Raw genomic sequence first — 25,478 nt, forward strand, 5'->3', positions numbered from 1 at the left:
AAAGTGAAAAAGAAATAAATAATGCTCGAAATCGTTCGATGTTCGATCGAAAAATGCTCGATTCGATTTTGGCTCGTTTCGGTTTTCGCTCGATTCGAATTTCAGCCGTTCGGTTCGGTTCGGTTGTAAACGAGCCAAGCAACGAGCAACCCTTCGCTCGGTTCGGCTTGGCTCGTGAATAGCCCTACTTTAATGAGACTAACTAAAATGGGCCTTTTATTGAATTAATTTTAGCCCAATGTTAAATACACAAGAATTGTGAATACACCCCTGACCCTCTCTCTTTATCCATAAACCCTCGTCTGATCCAATCCAACCACCGTACACACAACCACCATGGCGGCGGCGACAACGGCCATCGGCCGATCACTCTTCCGGTCATCATCATCAACTATGTTCTGCAAACGCCTCTTCTCATCATCCACTTCCATAACCAAACCACCACCTCTTCCCACTTTCTCTCGTCCCGTCCGTACAACAATATCCATTTCCCACTCTCTCCGCGCCTTCGCGCCTCAAGCCGTTCGTCTGAACCTGATCCGGTGCCGTGTGAACCGGTCCGGAAGCGCGTACTCACCGCTTAACTCCGGTTCGAACTTCAGTGACCGGCCGCCGACGGAGATGGCGCCGTTGTTTCCGGGGTGTGATTATGAGCATTGGTTGATTGTGATGGATAAGCCTGGAGGTGAAGGTGCTAACAAGCAGCAGATGATTGATTGCTATGTTGAAACCCTAGCTAAAGTGCTTGGAAGGTACGTGATTTTGAATTAATTAAATGATTGCCTTTATGTATTGTTTAGGCGTTTTTACTAATTTGTAATTACTGGAGGTTATAAGTTTTTATTTTTTAAAGCTCTTTAATTTTAAATACCGTCTTGTTTTTAACAAAATGTATAGTTTGCAATAAACCTGGGGGTGTTCATCTAACCAGAAACACGTCGGTTTGGTTTTATGTTTTTGTAAAAAGCGAACAGAGTTTAAAGGTTTTTCTTATTTAATTACGTTTATTTAAGAAATATATAAATATGTAACTCAAATATATTAGCTCAAATGTATAATAGTCATTAGCTGGTAATTAACAAAATGATTTAGCTCCAAATTCATTATTTTGGGCAAAAAACACTTATTTGGCTCAAAATTAAATGCTCAAATGGCAAAACCGAAACAGGACCGAATCCAAACCGAAACACCGAAAACGAATGGTTTTCAAATATTCAAAAACCGAAGTTTTGGTTTTTGGTTTGGTTTTAGCTCAGAATCAACCCAAACTGAATCGTGCACACCTTATAAACCTGATATAGTTATTATTATGCTAGTGTGATTTATTTATTGTGTTAGTGATATAGTAATTGTTATGCTAATGTGATTTATCTGTTGTGTTAGTGAGGAAGAAGCAAAGAAGAAGATTTATAATGTTTCGTGTGAGAGGTATTTTGGATTTGGCTGTGAAATTGATGAAGAGACATCCAATAAACTAGAAGGTTTGTAGCTTTGTTAGTATTTTTTTTAATATTATTTCTGACTTTGATTGGTTGTTTTTATAAAATTGGTGATTACAATTCTGGCTATCTTTTACAGGGCTGCCTGGTGTGCTGTTTGTGCTACCGGATTCATATGTGGATGCTGAAAACAAAGATTATGGAGGTAATGATTACTGTGTAATTACTAATTTGCAATTAGTTTACTTTTGTTTATGTGACTTATTATTGTGTACTTGGTTTGAAATTTCAGCTGAGCTGTATGTGAATGGTGAGATAGTTCAAAGGTCGCCCGAAAGGCAAAGGAGGGTGGAACCGGTTCCACAGAGAGTTCAAGACAGACCAAGATACAATGACCGGACCCGATATGTCAGGCGTAGGGAAAATAGTCGTTAATTTATTTGCGATGCCTGCAAATCCTAAACATGTAATGAACTGCTTGAATCTGGACATCTGAAATGTCACTAGTGGACTGGTTATTGTTAATGAAGTAATGATGGTGTGTTGGGCCATGTATTTACAATGAGTTTGATTATCTTTTAGAATCATGTCTTGTTTATTAAAAGTTTATTTTAGGTATGTAGCAGAAAAGTTTAAAGTTTTATAATTTGGTTAATGAAAATATTGGATTTTTAATGAACATGAAGATCTAGTTAAACGTATTTGTGGGTTCGATTCAAAACTGACCAAACTCGTCGACTGAACATAAACTGTAAATTTCGTATCAATTTTGGTTCAAGTGAGATTCTCATCTCTCTTTAATTCTATTATTTCCAGTTCCAAAATTTCCCTACAAGAGTTGATCTCTAATCACTTTGCTAACCCTCTTAATCTTCCTCAGCTCTGAAAGCTCATCTGAAGTTGCTGAACTAACCTCTTCTGTCTCGCCGTCTTTGATACCACTCTCCTCTTCTGCATCACCATTTTCAGCCAGTTTCTTGTTCTTAATTCCTGTTGATCCATTTTCCCCAACATTTGTTTCGGTTTCATCTTCAACCTCGTCTTCATTGTCATCTTCTTCAAAGTCCTGAATTAAAAGATCTGTTGTTTCAAAGGAAACTTCTGAAGAGTCCTCATCTTCAATGGAGTTTATTGGAGAATGTGGTTGGTATTCTTCATCATCAACCTCATCAAAGTCTTCATTAAACTGTCGGGCTTTTTCTTTCAGTGATTCGAGCTTTTTAATGGCTTCCGTGGCAGAATTTGCAACCTTCTCATAATCAACAACGTATCTACCAAAAACAAATACATGTATCTTAATACGCGTTTAGTACTTTGTAATATTTACGTAATTCTAGTTCACATAGATAAAATGATTTTCTTATAATGAATTCATGCCATTTGGATGAAGTGATTCTGATTAAATATTTCCAACAAAATGGTCTTGATTTTAGATATTAATAAAAATATATAATTTTATTACAAGGATTAATGTTATCTAGGAAATACGTTCAGTAACGGTTTAGTTCAACTAACTGCTCTTATAATGGGGATTCTGTATGTACCTGTTTAGATCAAACTCAGAAGAAACTATGGCTGATTCCCTCCGTGATACCACATCTGTCAAATAGTTGATCATATTGGTGGTTAAATATCCTCCACGCCTTGCTATCTCAACCAGAAATTGCTTGTCAAGGGCAAACTGTTTCAAAACAACAGTTAATAAAAGAAAATTTGCAGTTAAGCTGATCAACTTTAGATATAGATGATATTTTAAATCTTTATAAATAATGTCACCTGAGTCAATGCATCAGTTAGCTGATCAGTTGCATCATCCTTGTGAGTCACCCAATTTTCACCATTTTTGGAGATCCAATCGAATGTCGTCTCGATAAGCTCTGTAAGTAAGCTCGCCAACCAATCAAATTCAACAATATTGTCTTCAGCAAGTTCTTCTACTTTCCTTACTTCCAGAAACAGTATCTGATCATTTTACTTCACAATGTCAGTTATAAGGGCAATGATGATATTACATTAGCATTTAAGGGTTTAAGAAACTGTTAACGGTTACCTGATAAGGAAGAGAAGGCATCAGATCCTGCAATAAGTCAAAATCAGCATAGTCTTTAATACACGAGGCTTCGTTATACATTATGCTATGTATAAACTGCGCGCATAATTGAGATCTAAGTCTACTGCAAATGTTTGAAACTGATGTCATGTGACCATCAATCACAGCCTTTAACTGATTAATATCCTTGAAGAGGTTTCTGATAACATTGGAGTAGAAGTATTCTAACGTTGATAAATTGGCAACTACTGAAACTTTTTGTGACAGTGATTCTGCATATTTAATTTTTGATGAACCTTCTTCTAAAACATCATTAGTTTCATAGGTGATGGCTTTTTCAAGATTGAAACAGTACTCCGTAAATAGGTCCATGAGTTGTTCAAGAACCGAGCTTCCAAAAATAGAAACCAAAGATGAAACGTCTTCGATTACAGCCTGCAAATGTTAAAACAAAAGTAAGAAATTTGGCATGTGAAGAACTGTAAGTACTCCCTTACATCAGAGTAGAAAAGGTTCGACTTTTTAAGTCAAACGCTAATTTGGCATACCTGTAGCAGTGACACAAACTTCCTACCACTGTTGGTGAGCAAACAATATTCAGGATGTTGTTCCGAAACCAATGAAGAGCTGCCATCTGTCAACAGTCCGGATACAAGATATCTTCCCATAACCCAAGCATCACTAGATGTAAAGATGCTAATAACCTTCTTGAAATAATCAAAATGAGCCTTCAAAATACCTTCCATACAAGGAAATATATGCTCAACCAAACACGGTTTTAATTCTAACTTTTGACTTTCTAACAAAGAGCAATATGACATTGCAAAGTGCACAGAATCAACCACTGTCAACAACCCACCGTTAATCTTTGAAATCGATCCTACATGTTTGATGAAACAGTCAGCAAAAGCTTTTGTTTCCTCGCCGAGCCATTTCTTAAGTTCTGAATCGTATACAGATGATTCTCCATGTAATAAAACAAAACTCTTTGCTGCTTGAGACATCATAGAAAAAACATGTTTTGCTAAATCATGAACATAAATTCCAGGTAGAGATCTCGATGACGGCTGCAAATTGTTTACACCTGAGGCGATACGAGTATGATAATACTTGAAAAGTAACCGAGTTGCAAGACGATCAAAACCGATCTTGCAAAGTCCAGCTAACCATTTTTGCATTTCTGCTGCGGATACCCTTGTGTTGTCAGCCATTAGTGTCAACTTATCAGCAAGTATGACCCTTCGTTCCGCCATGTCAGATTTATAACACATCCACACATCTGGTGAAATGTCTTCTTGAAACTTCACTTTAGGAGAATCACCGTCTTCAATCTCAAAAACCGTCAATGCGTCTTCTAATCTATGCTCAAATAGAAGGTTGTCTAAGGTTTCCAAAACTTCATTAGCACAAGTCTTGAATAAAGTTGTAGGATTATAACCATCAAGCGTGGATTCATCAACAACCGTGTCGGTTTGATCATCTGATACAGTTTTAAAACAATCGTTATCGGTTAGGTTTCGAACGAGCTGCTTTTGGGCCATCAGATGATGCTTCAACTGCATCACTTCATTGTTTATACCTTCAGTTTCTCTAAAAACCCTGTGATACATGATGACCAATATCAAATTAATATATCCTGCAGTTGTCAGGAAAATTTATAATACTAAGTTACTAACAAATATTTTAGTTCACCTGATGAAGGATGAATAATTGGAAATTAAGTTATCCTGAAAATCAACTTCTGATGCTTGCTTCAGCTCAATAAGTTCTAAACAGAGATGATTAATCCCCTAACATGATTTAAAAATTCATCATTAATTCAACACAACAACATGTAGGGCCGTAAACGAACCGAACGCTCAGTTAACTATTTGGTGGAAATTTCGTTTATGTTCATTTGTTTAATAAATGAACAAACATGAACAAAGAACCACGTTCGATTAACTAAATGAACGAACACGAACAGAGGCTATTTCGTTCAATTGTGTTCATGAACGTTCGATAATGTGTTCGCTTATGTTCATGTTTGTTCATTATAGGTTTCTAATGTTATCTGATAGCTTTAAGCAAACTCATTAACTATTAAACAAAAAATATATATGATTATATGTGACTAATTCATATGTAAAATCATATATGAATATGAATGTTAAAAAGACACCAACAGAAACTTGGTAGCCGGAGTGAACTGTTGACACTGACAATTCTCGGTTAGCCAAATCTAATAAAACTTTGTTTGTGTTCATGAACCGTTCACGAACAAATTCACTTCCTTAATGAATGAACACGAACAAGAAATTCCTGGTTAGCTATTTGTGAACAGTTCGCTTGTCCAATAAAAGCTTAACGAAGGAACATGAACAGAACCTAACAACATGATCATATTTGAATACATATATAATCAATAAAAGCAAATATATAATAAAACAGATCCAGTGTCTACCTTGGCGGTCATGGAAGCGAGCTCATCGGATTCGATATCAGAGTCTTCATCGCTGGTGAACGAAGAGAGCTCAGTACTCGTATCGGCGACGACAGATTCTGCGTTGTCCATGTGATGGTTATAACCGTGATCTCTGAAGCGGAATTTTAAAGCAGGAGGAGATGTTTCCATGCCGGTTTCAGATATGTGATGATGATTGATCCAAAGAGAAGATTCGGATCTGGGTTTTGTGCCATTTTGGTTTGAAAAAGAAAGATTGTATCTTCGGTTTCTTCGTTCGGTTTGCTTTCAAATATTTGTTTCTTTGTTTTTTTTCAAAAAACGGTTCATACGTTGTCGTTTTGCTTGGCGGGAAATGCCTATAGAATTTTTTGTGTTACTACTTACGAAGTCACTAAAATATACTTTTTCACAATGGAGCAACTCAAACCCGTTCCCAAACAATAATTTAGAAGAGCGCCACGAACATAGAGCTACGGAGAAAAAGTGGTGTTGCCAAAGGTACGGGTCTATGTTGCTGAAGACTTGGACCCCATGAACTAACGAATATTGGGTTTTGGAAGGGATGAGTAAATGGTACCGGTACCGAAACGAATATTTCGGTACTGGTAACGGTATCAAGTTTTTTAGAAAATCGGGATCAGGAAATTCATGATTATAACCAATATTTACCGATTTTTTGCATATGTACCGGACCGGTACCGAACCAAGCATTCTAGGTACATGTACCAAGTTTTTAAGAAAATTGGGATTTGTACCCAGCTCAAACCTAGTTTTTGGCAACAAGTTTTCAGCTATTTTGTTCAAGAGAAAGGACCAAGCGATCATAACTTGAACTAAATGTATTCAAAGTGGAAAAATGTGATAGACATAAATTAAAACTCATGATTATAGGTACACGCTAGAAGTGAAAATGGAAGCTAAAAGCCTTGGGACTTGGGATAGTGTTTCTTTGTGTTTTTTTATTAATATTTTTCTAATAAAAGTATTTTTTTTGCATACTATGTATTTTAAATCAAAACTGAAAAATATGAGACAAAATGGGATGGCATTGTGCTTCTTGGGAAAACGAAAGATCTATCAAACTCATTAGCTAACATTTAGAGCATGTTTAGAATTGAGTTTAAAAAATGCTTATTGGCTTATCGATTTTTTTTAAAAATCATTTTGAAAAGTCAAGATTTGGGGCTTTTGAAAAACTATTTTTAACCATTTCAAAAAGCTAAAATAAACAAGTTTTTTTTAATTGCCAAACACATATAAACATATTGTCTTTTTGAAAACGCCAATAAGCATTTTTCAAACTCAATTCCAAACATGCCCAATTATAGGCTTATAGCTCTTAATTCTTAAAGCTCAAATCAACCTACTAACATGTACGAGTATGGCCATGTTTGGATTCTTCATAGAGCATCGTCATGTTTGAATTGAAACCATTCGTGATCTCTTCCTTTTCGATTTCCATTATTTCGAAAACCCTGTCCCTGTTTGGATACGTACTCAAGGTACTATGTATCACTTGGTTCTTCAATCTAAATATAACTTTTAAGTTTGATCTGATTGTGATTTAATTATATGGCTGAGCCATTAGCGGTTAAAGTTGGTGATTGCACCACGGTGAAGAGTTTAGATATATGATATGATGTATTATGCACACACACAATGTATTACAATTTACACAAACACAAACTGTATCAGTAAACACATAAGGAAGTAATTAGGCTCTAATTAATTACATCTTTGATCTAAGCCATATAGGTTAAATTCGGTGCATGATCAATTTATTTTGGAAACTGCCTATATGTTTTTCTAAACATGTTGCTTGAGTGCAACTTGACTGCTTGTGATTTAATACCTCGAACAAGATTTTGGTTGTTATAGGTTTTGAAGGTTGATATATGTTATAACAAAATAAAAACATTTCCTAGTATTTTCAGAGATCACCCTCTTATTCGTTTGAAGTTAATTACGCAAGTAGATGTCGATCACCAACGCTTTAAACTATTTCCATAGAATTAGGCCTTAGAACAAATTGTAGCTAAAATCGTTTTCTTCTCGAATTAATTTAAACTAAGCATCAAATCTGTTATTTTCGTATATTAAGTTATAATTAATGACGGCTACTTTGGAGTGTTGTCATTGTTTGTATGTTAATCACATGATTCATCTATGTATTAATTATAAAACCAAGTTTTTTAGTGAACACAGGGGTGGGTGTTTCAACAGCTGATTACTGGTCGTGAATAAACTAACGTCAACTTGGTGGTTAGAATATTTAGAGGAATTAAGTAGGCCAAATCTGGCTGTGCAAAACAATTATTGAAGTCACAACACCCAGCCATTTCATCACAATCTCACCACCACAAATCAGAAACAATGGCAGAGCTCGTGCTTTCTGCCTTTCTCGGTGTGCTCTTTGAGAAGCTGGCATCTGCCGCCCGGCCAGCATGGAAAAACTTGTTCCATACAATGAAATTGATTCTTCTGAGATAGAGAAATTGCAGCGGTCACTAATCCAGATCCAAGATGTGCTTGTTGATGTTTCTCAGAAGGAGATAACCAATCACTATGTGAAACGATGGCTGATTGATCTCCAACATTTGGCTTATGACATAGATGACATACTCGACGATTTAGCAACCGAAGCTATGCACCATGAGTTGACCAATGAAGCAGAAACCCACACCAGCAAGGTAAGAAAGATAATTTCAACTTGTTTCACAAGATTTTCACTAAGAACTAGCACAACCAAGAACAAGTTAAACAACATCACCACCAAATTACAAGATCTCGTAGGCGATAAAGCTACTCTTGGTTTGATTGTGAAAGAGAAAACTAGGCCAAAGTTTAATAATAGAAGATTACAAACCTCTATGGTTGATACATCTAGTATTATTGGACGGCAAGCTGAGAAAGAGGCATTCGTCCACCAATTATTGGAGGATCAGCCATGTGATAAAACAATTAGCATTGTTCCCATAGTTGGTATGGGTGGGGTGGGTAAAACCACTCTAGCTAGACTTTTGTATGATGAAAAACAAGTCAAGGATCACTTCCAACACAAGGCATGGGTTTGTGTCTCAGATGAGTTTGACAGCTTTGGTATAAGCAAAGCCATATTTCAATCTGTGACAAGGGTTTACAAGGAATTTGCGGATTTAAACGTGGTTCAAGTAGAGCTTAGAGATCACCTAAGGGGGGAAAGACTTTTATTGGTATTAGATGATGTTTGGAGTGAGAGTTATGAAGATTGGAAAACCTTTGTCAGCCCGTTTCATGCATGTGCTCCTGGAAGCAAAATCATCATGACAACACGAAAGGAACAATTGCTCAAAAAGTTGGGTTATAATCATATAAACAAATTGGTTAGCCTATCTCATGACGATGCTCTCTCTTTATTTGCTCTCCATGCATTAGGCGTGGAAAATTTTGATTCACATTTGTCACTCAAGCCACATGGTGAAGCTATTGTGAAAAAATGTGATGGATTGCCTTTGGCTTTGATCGCACTTGGGACGTCATTAAGGACAAAAGAAGATGAAGATTCATGGAGGGAAGTCGTAGAAAGTGAGATATGGAGGTCAAACGATGATGTAATTGTCCCCGCCCTTAGGCTAAGCTATTATGATCTTTCTGCACATTTAAAGCAATTGTTTGCGTACTGCTCTTTGTTCCCAAAGGACTTCCTATTTGACAAAGAGGAATTGGTTTTACTATGGATAGCAGAAGGGTTTCTGCATCAGTCAAATACAAGCAACTTGACAGATGAACAATTGGGTCATGGATACTTTGATGAGTTGTTTTCTAGGTCATTTTTTTCAACGTGCACCTAATAATGAATCATTGTCTGTGATGCATGACTTGATGAATGACTTGGCCACATCTGTTGCTAGCGAGTTTTTTGTAAAGTTAGGCAATGAGACAGAGAAGAATGTTAGGAAGGAGATGCTGGAGAAGTACCATCACATGTCATTCATTCGTGATGGATATGTATCTTACAAGAGGTTTGAGATGTTCACAAGAGCCAAAAGTCTGAGGACGTTCCTGGCAACCTCCGTTGGTGAGGAAGAAAGTTGGTGCCAATTATACTTATCGAATAAGATTATAGTTGACTTAATTAGTGAGTTACCATTATTAAGGGTTCTAAGTTTGGCTTATTCTCATATAAGTGAGATACCGGATTCCATTGGTACTTTGAGGCACTTGAGGTATCTTAATCTATCTCGAACTAGAATCACACATTTACCTGAAAATGTAACTTACAAACATTAATCCTATTTGGATGTAGTGGATTAACTAAATTGCCCAACAATTTCTTAAAGCTTAAAAACTTGCAGCATCTTGACATTAGGGAAACTTGGAATTTGGATGAGATGCCGTTAGGGATCGATGAGTTAAAAACCCTACAAACTCTCTCTAAGATATTGATCGGAGGCAAAAGTGGGTTTGAATTAACTAAACTTAAAGACTTTGAGAATCTCAGCGGGAAAGTTTCCATTATGGGCTTGGAGAAAGTGCACAATCCAATAGATGCAAGGGTGGCGGACTTTTCACAAAAGAGGCTTAGTGAGTTGGAAGTTGCTTGGAGTGACTTGTGGGATGATTCAAGAAATGAAGTGCTTGAAAAAGAGGTCCTAGATAAACTGAAACCCCGTAGAGATAAATTAATACAACTGAAAATTAAGTCATATGGAGGATTAGAGTTTCCAAATTGGATTGGGGATCCCTCATTTTTTCATTTGAAGCATGTGCAAATAAGTGGTTGTCGAAAATGTGAATCTCTACCACCATTTGCGCAACTACCCTCCCTTAAGGAACTGCATGTTGTAGGCTTATATGGGGTGGAAGTTGGGGGCATGGAGTTACTTGGGAACAACCTTGCATTCCCTTCACTTGAAATTCTAAGTTTTACACAAATGCATGGGTGGAAGAAATGGTCAACGAATAGTGATGTGTTTCCATGCCTGAAACAACTTCTTATAAGAGGTTGTCCTAATTTGGTTGAAGTAACACTTAACGCACTACCTTCATTGAATGCTCTAGAAATAGGAAATTGCCCTAGATTGGTTGAAGTCGGACTTGAGGCACTAACTTCATTGAATGTTCTGCAAATAGTTGGATGTGATAATGGTGTATTGAGGAGGTTGCTTCAAGTAGCTTCGGCAATCACCAAGTTGGAAATAAAATCTATTTCAGGGCTTAATGATGTGATGTGGAGATGTGTTATAGAGTATCTTGTTGCAGTGGAAGAATTAAGCATATGGTGGTGTAATGAAATAAGATATATGTGGGAATCAGAATCAGTTGTGAGCAATGTTCTTGTGAAGTTAAGGACCTTGAAAGTGTATTTTTGTGATAACTTGGTGAGTTTAGGAGAAAAAGAGGAGGCAGATTATTGTAGGATCAACCTCCTAACATCTCTTAGGATGCTGGAAGTATATGCATGTAGCAATATGGTTCATTTCACTTGTCCAGATAACATTGAGACGTTGAGAGTCTTGGATTGCAATTCAATTACGGCTATCTCCTTACCAACAGGAGGGCAAAAGCTCAAGTTATTTGAAATTATTGGTTGTGATAAACTATTGGAGAGGGAGTGGGGTGGAAAAAAGATCAACAACCACATAAACAACATGCCAATGCTTGAATATGTAAGGATAATTGATTGGTCAAATCTGAAATCTGTCGTTGATCTCATTTACTTCGATCACCTCACCACATTGAAGATAATAAATTGTGAAAGTCTGGAATCGTTTCCTGACAACGAGTTGGCCAATTTGAAATCGCTAAAAGAACTAGATATAACAAATTGTCCACGTATGGATGTTTGTGGAGTTTGGCCTCCCAATTTGCATTCCTTACTTTTGGGGAAGCTGAAGAGGCCCTTCTCAGATTGGGACCCACATAATTTTCCAATCTCACTTGTTGATTTAATCTTATACGGTGGCGAAGATGGAGTGTGTAATTGTAGTCAACTTTCTCATCTTCTTCCTTCGTCTCTAACTTCTCTTCAAATAGATGAATTTAAGAAATTGGAATCGGTTTCAATGGGGTTCCAACACCTCACCTCCCTCCAACATCTTCATTTTCGCGATTGCTCTAATCTAAATAACTTGACCCATCTCCAACACCTCACCTCCCTCCAAAATCTCACTTTTAATGGTTGCCCCAATTTGAATAACTTGTCCTATCCCCAGCAGCTCAAACATCTTACTTTTTCCAATTGCCCAAACATGTTGGATCTACCAAAAACATTATTAACTTCACTTTTGAGTTTAACAATATCGGGTGATTGCCCAAAACTGAAAGAAAGATGTAGTAAAGGAGGCTGTTACCAGACCCTCATCTCCCATATCCCCCGTATCGACATATGAAGGTCCCTCAGTCATGAAGTAAATATCAAGGTCTCTCTTTCTCTATCGCTCCGTTTAATTTTTTAAATTAAATATCATATTCGTTTTGCATTTTTTTTTTGTCAAATAAACAATTTTAAAATATGATCTTAATATATGGTTGTTAACATGGACATGCTTACGGATTATCCTCCTTATTTTTTAAACTTGATTTTAATCTTGTCTTACTAATCAAATTTACATGGTATTCCTAGGATTTATTTGCATGGAATACCATTTAATAATATAGTTTCGTTAGTCCAGTTTCACATGTAATTAACATATATAGCATGTTTACTTTAGATTCTTGTCTTGCATAGCCATTGTATCAAAGAGTAAATCAAATCAAAGAGGAGTTGAATATAGCAAGACTAAATACACAACTTTCTTGATAATTTAGTGGAATAAAAAGTAATGATCAGGTGGCTTATAGTATGAGTTTATATGATTATTTTAACTTTCAAATTCTTCTTGATACAAGCTTTCCTGGTAAATCAAATGTTGAACTCATTTATTTGTATGATGATTGGATTATTATTGAGTTGAATCACTTGAACTATGTTTGTACTCATATGGCAATCCCGGAGTTCCAATGGTAGATCTAGAAGAAAAGTTGAGGATAGCGCTTGCTAAAAAGTTTTTATTTAGGGGTAGCCGATACATAATACAAAAATAAGAAGAAAGATTTGCACTAAAAACGTACTTCACAAAAAATGCGAGGGGTAGCGTGGGCTGCCCGTCAACCTATATGCTAGATCCGCCCCTACAAAGTTTCTAAGGCATAGAAGAGATAACACACCCATGTATCTGACAGCAAATGGTATGTTTTCTCACTATCAACATGCGGTAATTATATTATTTACAATATTGTATTAATGATTTTCTTGTTTTGTTTTAGATTATTCGTCGATCCCTGTATGCGCGGGATGCACAAGTTAAAGAGATTGTGAATGATTTCAAGAGGATTGAATTCATAAGGTGAGTTTGGGATGCTTTGACTTCTAAGTCAAACCATACATTTTATGTTGTAAAAAACACATTCATGAATATTATGTCATTAATTCTCAACCATGAAGTCGAAAGGGGATTGAATTTATTTTGAATAACAGGAACGGAGCTTATGTTCGTGGCTACTTTGTATGAACAACTACAAATGAACTTCGGTTACAATGTGAGATTTTGGTACACTATGATGACCGCAAATTAATCATTTGACAGGATACCCAAAGATGGTATCCAGAATTCTTAAAAACAACACCCTGGTTCATGTAAGACAACATGTTGCGGTTGGATTTAACTTGTTGGGCCAACTTAACTTCATTACTTGATGTTTTGCATATATAAATAATGCTCCGACTAAAAGCAATGTTGTTTTCCTACTTTAGAAATTAATACCAAGTCAAATACATCTATCCCTTGGTATAGTTAACTCGTCTAATCAAGCTGTTCAAATTAGCACCTTAGGCCTTGGGGGTTTCACAGATGAACATGCCATCAGGTCCATCCATCTATAAAAATGCAAGAAACATTAATGTAAAAAGTGAGAACTAAAAATAAAAGCACCGGATAAGTTGGACTCACTGAATTGCTGATCCTGATATAGATCGCGTTTAGAAAAGCTCCGAACATATAATATTAAACTTCTAACTAGCAATCATTGTCATAAAACTTGGTCCTTATTCCATAAACATTAGTAATTAGTTGGTGTTGCCGGCAAGAATCTATTTATAGAAGAATAGCACCAAATATGCAAGGCATACTTTATTCCTTAATTATAACTAGTACATGGTTTAGTTTTATAAAAATATGGGTAATTTTTACTTGATTGGGCACACATCATCATAAAACTTCTAATAGTCATGAGTGAAATCCATGGTTACTTCCTTCTTTTTCTCATATGGCTGATCTCTACCATCTTGATACGAGCTTTATTCACATCTACATGCTAAACCTCAACTTCCACCAAGCCCATTTGCGCTACCGGTGATTGGACACCTCCACCTACTTTCTCCAATCCCTCATCAAGATTTTCACAAACTTTCTCTCCGTTATGGACCGATTTTTCGTCTCTTTCTGGGTTCTGTACCTTGTGTGGTGGCTTCTTCACCGGAAATGGCAAAAGACTTTCTTAAAACATATGAAAATGCCTATCTAGATCGACCCAAAAACTCAGCCGTGGAATACATAACTTATGGATCAAAAGACTTCTCCTTTGCTCCATATGGATCTTATTGGAAATTCTTGAAGAAGATAGTTATGTCACAACTCCTAAATGGTGCAACACTTGACTTGTTGCTTCAAGTTAGGCAAGACGAGATTAATCGTTTCATGAAATCACTCTTTCAAAATGCCAAAACTGGGAAAGCATTTAATCTTGATGCGGAGCTGGTGAAGATGTCAAACAATGTGATATCAAGAATGCTTTTTAGTGAAAGGTGTTCAGAGAATGAACATGAGGCTGAGGAAATAAAGAAATTGATTATTGAAATAGCCGAGATTATGGGTAAATTTAACCTCTCGGACTACATCTGGATCTTTAAGAATCTAGATTTGCAGGGGTTTGGAAAAAGGTTGAAAGATATTCGTAGAAGATTTGATGAATTGGTCGATCGGATTATTAAAGACCATGAAGAATCAAGAAAGCAAGAGTCTGGAAAAGTAAAGGACCTACTTAACATTTTACTTGATGTGGCTGAAGATGAAACCATGGAGATAAAGTTGACCAGAGAGAACATTAAAGCCTTCATTCTGGTAACATTAGACAATCATATCTCAAATATGAGTTCGTGTTTATGTTAGAATACTAACATATGTATATGTCATTTCAGGATATACTTGCTGCCGCAACAGACACTTCCGCAATCACAATAGAATGGGCATTAGCAGAACTCATCAACCATCCGAACATAAAGAAAAAGGCAGTAGAAGAAACGGAGCAAGTGATTGGAAAGAAACGACATTTACAAGAATCAGACATACCAAACCTTCCTTACCTCCAAGCAATTGTTAAGAAAACACTTAGACTCCAAGCAATTGTTAAGGAACTAGTTAGTTATTTAAATCACTATTAAAATAATACGATTTTTCCTCACATCACGTGTTTGCTCTTTGTCCATTTGTATAGATCAAGAAGTGTTTGTTATTGAGCTTGGAAATGAAGTTACTATCTTTTTGAAAATGATTAAAAAGATGTTTTCTAAAAGCAAAAAAAGTCAGGTTTTTAAATAGTTTTTGACTTTTTGAACATAAAATTACCGATCTACTCCTACTTTCAAAGTCAGTATGTTAAAAAAATGTTTGGCATTGTTATAAGAGTATCTTTTTTTGATCATTTTACGTGAATAAGCTAAGCCACACACTTTTTAAAAACAACTTATTAACTTATTAGCTTTTTCCGACACAAAAGTTAATCCAAACATTTAAAAAAAACTCATTTTGGAAAAATCATATTTTGTCAAAAATAAAAAAGCTAAAAAAAAACTACTTTTGAGGTTAAAGGTTAAATAAGCAAAATCGCAAACACCCTCTAAATAGTATAAGGGTGAAAACCATAAAATAAATATCAAATTGGTCCTACTTATTTGTGTCGTTTGGTCAGTATTAGTCTGTCATGGTATTGGTACGTTAAAAACATTTGGTATAGTTTACGATGTTATAAAAGTTAATCACAACCGTGTTTTTTAACTAATGCAAGCTATTAAAGAAAAAAAAATTACTAATTTATATATTTTACTATTCATGAAAGAAACCAATTAATGTCTTACATGTATGAATAACATCTCAATTTTTAAAGTAGTTAGTTACAACTTAATTCAATTTTAACTTTGATTTAATGCTATTATATGTCTCTTCATATACATAATATTAATTTTAACTCATTTTTATGTTTGATTTTGCATTATTTCATTCTATAATTAGTATTTGACATATTTTATTTTTAAATTATTATGTTTCTTAAATCCCGAATAACCATTGCGATGCATTTATTTATATTTACATTTCAGTACAGGTTTTGTGCGATACCGATCACGGTCAATATAATATATTTTATTTAACTTTTTTCACAGGTAATGTTACTCACTCCGAATGAGAAGAAGAAGAACAACAAGTGATTTGCTGTTCGCCATGGTGGTTAATGTTCATGGGAGCCAATTGAAAGGCGATTACTCGAAGCTATCCGGTATTATTATTCCTCCACTCAACTCAGAGCCTGGTCTCTGCCCTTACTCTCCTCTCGATTTCAATCCTCTCGATCTTGTTTGGCTTGACACCACCAAAGTAATATTATTATTCATTTTTCATTATTATTTGTTACCACATACCTTAGTTATTCATTTTCTGTTGGATGATATACAGGAGCACGAGACAACTCATTCTTCGTGATCGAACCAGACAACTCCATACTACATATACGCGTACTACACATATAATAATAATAATATTACTACTACATATATGCAGTATACACTGCATATTTTTATGTAATAATATATACAACATATGTGTAGTATGATGTACCGCATATATATAGTATGAACTTCTCTAGTTCTCTCACAAAGAATGACTTCTCTCGTGATTTTGTGCCTAGGGACCGTAATGGTAACACTTGGTTTGATTTATTAATTATTGTAAAATTGAATGAATCCTTGTGGTCTCTACACATTTTGTACTTTAGATATTGTATCGTTTTAAATGAGGATCTATATTTATTGGATAATGTCGGTGGATGATGGAAGAAGGCTACAATCTACCATGCAGTGTCTTTCTGCAATGAATTGCTGGCTTAAGTGCATGATGTTGGATCCTTACAACCAGACCAATGCAAGTCCCGACCCGATAGCGGTCTTTCTGCTATCACGGAGCTTGATCCAGGGTATATAACAGGTAAAGGATTTTCATTTCTCGTTTTCACATGTTTCTGTAATGCATATCAACATATTAAATTTGCTTCTTTTGATAATAAATTGTTTAATTTCAGGCCCGCTTTCATCAGTGTGGAAAGAATGGATTAAATGGTGCATTGAATTTGGGATTGAGGCAAATGCTATACTTGCTGTTCCATATGATTGGAGACTGTCGCCGTCAAAGCTTGAGGAGCGGGATTTATACTTTCACAAGCTAAAGTTTGTACATAGTTTGAATATTTGCACCATTTAATCTCAAATAATAAAAAACAAAGGTGTCTTTTTTATTTGCAGGCTTACGTTTGAAATAGCTCTTAAACATCGTGGTGGCCCGTCTATTGTATTTGCACACTCGCTTGGTAACAATGTTTTTCGGTACTTTTTAGAGTGGTTGAAGCTAGAAATTTCCCCAAAAAGATATATCCAGTGGCTAGATGATCATATTCATGCCTACTTTGCTGTTGGTACGGTTGACTTCTTTTGGTTAAGGCACATATAACTCGGTTTTTATTTTGATTTTTTAATGCAACTCGGTTTTCAGGAGCTCCACTTCTTGGTTCGGTTCATACTGTAGAAGCAACACTCTCTGGATCCACTTTTGGTCTTCCTATACCCGAGGTTCATTCTTGTCTTTTTTATAGCAATTTTGACCTGTATGGACTATGCGGGTCGAAAATTAAGTTATCATTTTAACTTTGTCTGTAATTTGGTGAGATACAGGGGACAGCTCGATTGATGTTCAATTCATTCAGATCTTCACTATGGATGTCACCTTTTTCAGAGCATTGCACGAGTGAAAACGTGTACTCAAAGCATTTTTCTGGTGGGCGAAGAAAAAAACATAGTGTATATCAGTGTGATGATCTTGAATATCGGATAAACTATTCTGGATTTCCAACTGATATAATCAATATTGAGATCCCATCTGTTGTAGGTATGAAATGAGTCTGATTAATGTTTTTATAAATTTTCTTGATGTTGATTGTTGACTATATTAATGGTTTTTAATATTGTAGCAGCGGCTTATCCATCCTTTGGAGATGAAATGCAGGCCAACTTATCTAACATGGAATGTGGGGTCCCCACTCAGTTATCCTTTTCTGCTCGTGAAATAGCAGACGGGACATTTTTTAAAGCGATTGAGGATTATGATCCAGAAAGCAAAAGGCTTCTTTACCAACTAGACAAGTGAGTAACGAATAATTGTTTGTATGATTGTCATTTGTTTATAACATATTTACACAACGAATTGAAATGAACCTCTTTATTATAATTATTCAGGTTATATCATAGTGATCCAGTTATAAACCCTTTGACACCTTGGGAGAGACCACCTTTGAAGAACATTTTTTGTATATATGGAGTAGATTCAAGAACTGAGGTACTGATTAATATGCTAAATCTTAATTTCAATTCAATAAACCACAGAATATTATATACTTGTTTTAAATAGGTTGGTTACTATTTCGCGCCAAGCGGCAAGCCTTATCCTGACAACTGGATTATGACTGATGTTGTTTATGAGTTTGAAGGATCTTTATATACCAGGTAGCAAATACTCTTTTACCATGTTCAGGATCATTTTTATTATAATAATAGCAGCCGACAAATTAATAAAGTTTATAGAAAATAAACGGGTGAGACAACAGCTCAAATGTTACTTCCTTTTTTTAACATAGGTCTGGGAATTTGATTGAAGGAAACCCTGTGGCTGCAAGTGGTGATGAGACGGTAAGCTAAGATACTTAGATGGATACACTATATAACTTTATTCTTATAGCCCTAGTTATTGAAAACTTACTTATCATATTAGCTTGAAATTAACAAACATAATGTTGCTTACAGGTACAATATAATTCTCTTTCTTATTGCAAAAATTGGCTGGGACCAAAAGTTAACATAACAAGAACTCCTCAGGTAATATGCAGTATTTATAATATTAACTTTATTGTAAAACTACCAAATAATCAAAAAAAAGTATATCTTCAGTTAAGAAGTTATTATGTTATTGTTTCAGTCAGAGCATGAAGGTCAAGACGTGCAAGTACATTCAGATGTAGAACACCAGCTCGGGGAAGACATAATCCCCAACATGACAAGATCTCCTCGTGTTAAATACATAACTTATTATGAAGATTCTGAAAGCCTTCCAGGACAAAGGACAGCTGTTTGGGAACTCGATAAAGGTATATAATTAGTCACCAGATATTTATTAAAATATATGGAAATATTTTAATTGACTGTAAAACACGTGTGGCAGCAAATCATAGGAACATTGTGAGATCTCCTATTCTAATGCGGGAGTTATGGCTTGAGATGTGGCATGATATTCATCCTGATAAGAAATCAAAATTTGTTACTAAACGTCGGTATTCCTTCTTTGTTTATCTTTGTTTAGCATTAAAGTCAAAGCAGACTTTTCAAAAGTTGACTTGTGAATTTAACAGGTAAGCGTGGACCTTTGAGGGATGAAGATTGTTATTGGGATTATGGGAAAGCTCGTTGTGCATGGCCTGAGTATTGTGAATATAGGTAAATCCGGTCCTTAAGACAATGATTTATGTATATACGTATGTGTGTAATGACAAGTTTATGTATGTAAAATGGTGCAGATATGTTTTTGGAGATGTTCACTTGGGTCAAAGTTGCAGGGTCAGAAGCTCTTCAGCTGATCTCCTTCTGAGCTATGTATAAAAACTTTGATGCAGCGTTAACACCAACAGGAAATGTGATGATGATCCGGTTTTGATTAATGATGGTGGGATAATACCATTGATGTGTCATGATGAACTACACACCATACATACAGGAGATTGGTGACCATCCAGGAGAAGACCTTCTTTTAAATGTATGATGTGTCATTCATCATGTTTGTCTTGAGTCAGAATTTTGTTTATGTGAAAAAAGTTAATTATTTAGTCATTTTTATGACATGCTGTGGAAAGTTGGTAGTTTGTATACTTTGGGATCATTGATTTACACTTCTGATATTTGTTACTCAGATATGATTAGTACACAACAAACTCATTTACTTATATGCTTTATATACCTGTACCGTATGTTGTATACTGCAAGTACATGTGTTATGTACGTGCTAATCTGGTTACCATGATGGTATTTTTTTTGGGCAACTCTATGATTAGAGGTGCACACAAAATGTGGTTGGGAACCAGCCCTGGTTTTGAACCCGAACTGGACCTGAGTTGGAAAGCAGAAACTGTTTGGATTCGAACCAAACTGCAGGGTTGAAATCGATATGCAAGACTGTAACTCTATACTTACAAACCAGTTAAACCCGAAATAAACCGGTTAAAAGCCAGTTTCAAACTTGTCAGAGCAAACTGGTCAAGCTTGATACAACCCATTAACTTTAGAGTAGCACAGTCAGTTTAAAAAGCCCATTCTTTCAGCCTAATTATTGCAAAGTTGTCCTAATGTTTGTTTAAATAGCTTTATAAGGTGTTGCCCAAAACCATGTCATACGAATAATACGATAGAACATGAAAGTCTTTGTTTCGGGGTCGTTTTAAAAAACTTACTAGGACATGCTTAATACAAACTTTGTTGCGGTAAATAATGAACCATTTTGTAAAGAAACAACCTTTTTCAAACGATAAAATCCACAAAGTACAACTTACATTGAACAAAGTACAAATAGATATAGCAGTCTTGTTTCGACTGAGCATAAAAACTAGTAACTCAAACAAACATCTTTCGATTTACTAGAAAAAAAATAACCGTAAAAACTGAGAGTGGAAATCATTTTTGGACTTGAAGAATCAAATATCAACTTTTTTTCTTGATCTCAAAAGAATAATCAAGCTCCAAATGACATCTCTTATCATCATCTTCGAACTGCATTACCAAACACGATTAGAATGTTGAGGATAATCTGTTCTAGCATCATTAACATGACAGGCAAATAAAAACAGGACCCACGAAAACAAAACTTACCCTCAGTTTTGCTGTGTATAATCCTCTTGCAAGAATGCCACTTGGCGTGGTCTCTTCATCCAAGGTTTCAACGTATGCATCCTTTTGGGGAGCAAATGTACCCAACATATTTTTGATTCGATCCACTGTCATCAAAGCAGCAAAATAACATTAAAATTATTAAATAATTCATACATTGTAGCATGGTTTGACTTTTAAAGTCAAAAGTGGATATTTTCATGAGAATATGATAAACATATACAACTTTATTGAAAATACAAGCATGAATAAAAACTGTTAACTCATAACAAAACTCATTCTCATGTTTTTTATCGGTAAAAGTATTGATTTTTACCTCAAAAGTGAGTCACGGAAGTTATGAAGGAAGAATCTTGTAACTATTTATGGATTAACACAAGAAAAGTTTACCATTTGTTGTTGAATGAAATGATATAGACATAAAGTGAGTGATATTATACACAGGGTTTGTATCATTTAAGAACTCTACAAAAGTTAAGAACTCTTAGGAACCCTTAATAAACAAACAATTTTTTAATTTTTTTAATATATTAACATTATTTAAGAGTAGTTTTATCATATTTTATATAAAAAATTTTGATTACATATATTAATTACAAGTTTACATATATGTAAAATTTATGTACTAATAAATTTACATAGGTGTCAAACAAAACATAGATATGTATAAAAACTAATTTTCAAAATTGTAATCGTAGATATAGATATAAAAAATGATAAAACTACTCTCAAAGAACATTAACATACAAAATTTTTTATAAAAAAAGTTAGTTTTCAAGGGTTCCTTCAAGTTCTTAAATATTTTAAGAGTTCTGTAATGATACTCATCCATTATACATATATGCAAGATGTATATATCAAAATATTACCTTGGATTCCTCCTTTCCACACAGTATTGGTGCACGTGAGACCAGAAACAATGTTGTGGAGAACATTGAATGTTAGCTTAAACCTATACTGAACTCCTTCCTTGAGTGTAAAGAGGGGACACCCACTTTGACTTTCTTTGACCGGTAACGGAACAGTGATCTCCCCAACATCTTTTGATATCACTCCTATTGAGAGGAATTTAACTTCCGGGTCCTTTTCCCCTAATAAGAAAATCATCAAGGAAGCATATAATTCAATATTCCAAAATGGAATCCAAGTCATTATAGTCAAATACATACAACTTTTCAACACGGCAAATGATTATAATAACAATGTGATAAAACTAACCATTCAAATCACTTTCAACACAACCAAGCAGCTTCTCTTTCCACCTCCTCAAACTTTCATCATCCTGTAAAACCAAAAACGTTACTGATCATTCTTGATTATCGTCAGCAAGATTCTTGTAAAGTGAAACAAGAATTTAACTAAAAAACCGAAAATGCAAGAATCATGGAGAAAATTTGAATTCATCTACTTCCAAATTCGGATCTTGACATAACTAAGCACAAAATCATATACAATTTTGGCCCCAAATGACCAAATGCAAAGCACTCGATAAATTCTCAAATTTCAAATTAACAATACAGAGACCCTAAACAAAAGGATTGTACAAATTGCACAGATGCACTCAATAATACTTGAAAATGCACAAGCTACAAACAACAATCCTAAAACAGAGCAAGATCTCAACTTTTTCACTTCTAAATCTTATCATAGTAAAGCAAAGTAGCATAAGTTAACTGAAATACCCATTTTGCCCCAAACCACAAAACCCCTCATTTTACAAACCCTAGATCGAAACAGTGCAAACCATATGTTAAGCACATATAAACATCACATATGAAATAAGTAAGCCCTAGAAGCATACAAAGTTACAAACCCTAAATCAAAACAGATCAAAGCAACACTAAATAAGAGCAAAATGAAAAAAATAATAAATTTAATAACTTTTTTAAAATAATAATAAATAAAGTAAAAATAAAACCTTATCCTTGTCAATCTGCCCCTTGAGAGGAAGAAGAGGACCAGGAACAAATTTAGAGAAACCCTCTTCATCTTCAACATCATCATCATCAAGAACCCTAATCTTTGATAAGTTTTCTGCAACTTCTTCTTCTTCTTCTTCTGTTTGTTTGTTCTTCAAATCTTTGTCAGGAAATGATGAAGACCCAGATGATGTTCCTGCTTCTGCTCCCTTACCACCTTCCATTTCCAAAACACATTACTATTGTATTCTGAGAATAATAAAAATAATAATATCACACAATAATAAATATATTAATTTTGATTTGATTTGATTTGATTTGATTTTCAGAAATCAAAAAATTAAAAAGCCCTCTTTTTTTCTCTTTGTTTCCTTTTTGGGTTTTTGATATAGATGATATAGACACTGGTAACAGTAGTCAGTATCATATATTTATTTGTTTGAATGTTTTTTCTTTTTGCCTTAAAATATGTGCGGTCGTTTACTTTTAAAATAATAAAATGTGAATTCAAGAAACATAATGAAATGATCCATTTCTATGTTTTCACTTTTATATTATCTAAAAAAGGAAAATTGGATTTTAATAATCCCAACTTAACGCAGTTGGTTGATAATAAACTTAACTTTGAAAATAGCTATTACTGGTCTCAACTTTCACACTATTTGTTTTCATTGGACCTTCGTTAAAATAATTTAACGACGTTAAGTTTTTTTCCAAATTTCAAATTGTTTTTTTAGAGCTTTTGATCGGAATGAGAATGCAAACCGACTGATGTAAAACTTAACTTGAATGACGCTTCAAACGGCTTGATTTTTGTTAATTAAAAGTTTAAACATCGGAATTGATGCATTCTTTAGTCGTTTGGACCACCGTTTGGACGTAAGTTTTACATCAATTGACTCGTATCTTCATTCCGATCAAAAGCCTTAAATATCAGTTTGAAATTTGGAAAAAACTTAACGCCGTTAAGTTTTTTTTAACGGAAGTCCAATGAAAACAAATAAGATATGATGCGTGCGTGCTAGTGGTATAAAATATGAAAGGATGGAATGATTTGCTTTTGCACAGGATCGTGTTTTAAATTTATAAAAGTGATTTCTACAAAGACTAAACACACACAAAATAGGCAAGTGTACCTATCGTATATGTAGAATAGTAATGGTAAGAACCAAGTATCGATCCGTGGACACACAGGTTTCTAATAATAAATCGTTGTTTTACTTTAATCGGAGGTTTTAATCATTTTGGGGTTGATTTTTAAACTTTTTATAAAATATAAATACTTATATATATATATATTATACAGGTGACCGAGACAAGAGATTCTAAACGAGTTGTTCAATTATGCGAAGGTTACCATCTAAGATCAAGAATCCACTCCATTTTTAGCGTTGATAATTAATATGTAAACATGTGATAGACTTGCCGTAGCAATATATGATAGATGGCTCCTTAAACCTTAAGTGAGCATCTTCGGCACTAAGGAGATGGTATGCGCATTTTAAAGTCCACCCTTTCCTAATGTCATACCATCTCAATGATGTCGATTTGAGTTGACAAGTAGTTTCGTAAAGTAGAAAGATTAGGATTGACTTCGATTTCTCAAATACCAATTCTAACAACTTCGGGTGGTTGTAGTTCATCACACAACCTCCCCTTGGTTGATTTATGTAGGTTATAATTACACATTCCGTTAACATATGGTTTATTTAACTAATTTGATATCCTAAGCAAAGCCATTTTCGGATTACCGGGGTTTAGAAAAATACACCATAACTTATATCTCATCATTTCTAAGTACAATATAAGGATCCATGTTTCGATAATGTATCAAAGTATTTCTATCTTTCAAGAACATGAATCGATCATGAACGATTGCCAATGATATTGACAACCACCAACTTTGATTTAGTGATTTAAGATGGTGAAACATTTCTCATCAAAAGATAATTGTAATATAACCATGTACTTTACTAAACTGCATCACATGTCTTGATTAATTATCAAGTAAAACAAAGTTTCTTCATAGATTTTAGATGGTAAAAGGAGTTTAGCTCATAATGAGCATAATGATGAACATTAAGATGATTGATAACAACAAATACATGATTAAACTTAGAACAATCTAACCAAGTGTAGATGAATCCTTCTTCTTAATGATGGTAATGATGGTTGATGATGATGATTAGTGGTGATGACCTCCATGCCTTCAAACTCTTCACTAGATCTTCAAAGTGAGTGTTAGTGTGTGTTTTTATAAGTGAAAACCGGAGAGAACTTTTTTCAAGGCACACTTGATGAATGCAACATGAACCACTATTTATAGGCAATCTGGACGATGAGGCACGGCCCCGTGCAT

General features: G+C 34.8%; 4 protein-coding genes and 2 pseudogenes across 5 annotated transcripts; 4 read left to right on the forward strand and 2 right to left on the reverse strand.

The window, feature by feature from the left end:
* Positions 1 to 280: 280 nt before the first annotated feature.
* LOC143608783 (multiple organellar RNA editing factor 2, chloroplastic-like) lies at positions 281 to 2,004 on the forward strand. The gene is made up of 4 exons (XM_077083725.1): positions 281 to 752; positions 1,384 to 1,481; positions 1,579 to 1,644; positions 1,732 to 2,004. The coding sequence occupies exons 1-4, from the start codon at positions 337 to 339 to the stop codon at positions 1,872 to 1,874; spliced, it is 723 nt and encodes a 240-aa protein (XP_076939840.1). The 5' UTR covers positions 281 to 336; the 3' UTR covers positions 1,875 to 2,004.
* Positions 2,005 to 2,094: 90 nt separating this feature from the next.
* Positions 2,095 to 6,167, reverse strand: LOC143608785 (exocyst complex component EXO84B-like). The gene is made up of 7 exons (XM_077083726.1): positions 5,933 to 6,167; positions 5,182 to 5,279; positions 4,038 to 5,088; positions 3,490 to 3,924; positions 3,216 to 3,401; positions 2,984 to 3,120; positions 2,095 to 2,710 (listed from the first exon to the last, which is right to left on the reverse strand). Exons 1-7 carry the CDS (start codon positions 6,101 to 6,103, stop codon positions 2,269 to 2,271), a joined length of 2,520 nt encoding a protein of 839 aa, XP_076939841.1. The 5' UTR covers positions 6,104 to 6,167; the 3' UTR covers positions 2,095 to 2,268.
* Positions 6,168 to 8,070: 1,903 nt separating this feature from the next.
* Positions 8,071 to 12,306, forward strand: LOC143608789 (putative disease resistance RPP13-like protein 1; annotated as a pseudogene).
* A 2,130-nt stretch (positions 12,307 to 14,436) lies between these two features.
* Positions 14,437 to 16,436, forward strand: LOC143608806 (cytochrome P450 93A3-like). The gene is made up of 3 exons (XM_077083745.1): positions 14,437 to 15,075; positions 15,153 to 15,371; positions 16,392 to 16,436. Exons 1-3 carry the CDS (start codon positions 14,437 to 14,439, stop codon positions 16,434 to 16,436), a joined length of 903 nt encoding a protein of 300 aa, XP_076939860.1.
* A 13-nt stretch (positions 16,437 to 16,449) lies between these two features.
* On the forward strand, positions 16,450 to 20,250 carry LOC143608807 (phospholipid--sterol O-acyltransferase-like; annotated as a pseudogene). Its single transcript, XR_013149325.1, has 15 exons — positions 16,450 to 16,602; positions 17,083 to 17,208; positions 17,303 to 17,447; positions 17,523 to 17,692; positions 17,770 to 17,846; positions 17,949 to 18,162; positions 18,245 to 18,416; positions 18,510 to 18,609; positions 18,682 to 18,776; positions 18,908 to 18,959; positions 19,074 to 19,145; positions 19,246 to 19,414; positions 19,489 to 19,593; positions 19,676 to 19,760; positions 19,841 to 20,250. The product of XR_013149325.1 is annotated as a phospholipid--sterol O-acyltransferase-like (transcript).
* Positions 20,251 to 20,823: 573 nt separating this feature from the next.
* LOC143608790 (rho GDP-dissociation inhibitor 1-like) lies at positions 20,824 to 23,515 on the reverse strand. The gene is made up of 5 exons (XM_077083731.1): positions 23,119 to 23,515; positions 22,419 to 22,482; positions 22,070 to 22,291; positions 21,183 to 21,307; positions 20,824 to 21,083 (listed from the first exon to the last, which is right to left on the reverse strand). The coding sequence occupies exons 1-5, from the start codon at positions 23,341 to 23,343 to the stop codon at positions 21,015 to 21,017; spliced, it is 705 nt and encodes a 234-aa protein (XP_076939846.1). The 5' UTR covers positions 23,344 to 23,515; the 3' UTR covers positions 20,824 to 21,014.
* Positions 23,516 to 25,478: the final 1,963 nt, after the last annotated feature.

Source organism: Bidens hawaiensis, unplaced genomic scaffold (genome assembly GCF_021521415.1).
Source record: "Bidens hawaiensis isolate Kalapana, Puna unplaced genomic scaffold, B.hawaiensis_p1.1 tig00419431_1, whole genome shotgun sequence".
NCBI classification, from domain to species: domain Eukaryota; kingdom Viridiplantae; phylum Streptophyta; class Magnoliopsida; order Asterales; family Asteraceae; genus Bidens; species Bidens hawaiensis.

What these genes read in the sequence shown, in the direction of transcription:
- LOC143608783 (XM_077083725.1), top strand. Translation starts at nt 337, where the DNA reads ATGGCGGCGGCGACAACGGCCATCGGCCGATCACTCTTCCGGTCATCA. An exon ending in GACATCCAATAAACTAGAAG is followed by an intron (nt 1,482 to 1,578) that starts GTTTGTAGCTTT and finishes TATCTTTTACAG; the next exon opens with GGCTGCCTGGTGTGCTGTTT. An exon ending in TGAAAACAAAGATTATGGAG is followed by an intron (nt 1,645 to 1,731) that starts GTAATGATTACT and finishes TTGAAATTTCAG; the next exon opens with CTGAGCTGTATGTGAATGGT.
- LOC143608785 (XM_077083726.1), bottom strand. Translation starts at nt 6,103, where the DNA reads ATGGAAACATCTCCTCCTGCTTTAAAATTCCGCTTCAGAGATCACGGT. An exon ending in TGCCTTCTCTTCCTTATCAG is followed by an intron (nt 3,402 to 3,489) that starts GTAACCGTTAAC and finishes TAAAATGATCAG; the next exon opens with ATACTGTTTCTGGAAGTAAG. An exon ending in TCTGAGTTTGATCTAAACAG is followed by an intron (nt 2,711 to 2,983) that starts GTACATACAGAA and finishes TGTTTTTGGTAG; the next exon opens with ATACGTTGTTGATTATGAGA.
- LOC143608806 (XM_077083745.1), top strand. Translation starts at nt 14,437, where the DNA reads ATGGCAAAAGACTTTCTTAAAACATATGAAAATGCCTATCTAGATCGA. An exon ending in ACATTAAAGCCTTCATTCTG is followed by an intron (nt 15,076 to 15,152) that starts GTAACATTAGAC and finishes ATGTCATTTCAG; the next exon opens with GATATACTTGCTGCCGCAAC. An exon ending in AAGCAATTGTTAAGGAACTA is followed by an intron (nt 15,372 to 16,391) that starts GTTAGTTATTTA and finishes CTTTTTTCACAG; the next exon opens with GTAATGTTACTCACTCCGAA.
- LOC143608790 (XM_077083731.1), bottom strand. Translation starts at nt 23,343, where the DNA reads ATGGAAGGTGGTAAGGGAGCAGAAGCAGGAACATCATCTGGGTCTTCA. An exon ending in GGCAGATTGACAAGGATAAG is followed by an intron (nt 22,483 to 23,118) that starts GTTTTATTTTTA and finishes TTGGTTTTACAG; the next exon opens with GATGATGAAAGTTTGAGGAG. An exon ending in GTGGAAAGGAGGAATCCAAG is followed by an intron (nt 21,308 to 22,069) that starts GTAATATTTTGA and finishes CTTTGATGACAG; the next exon opens with TGGATCGAATCAAAAATATG.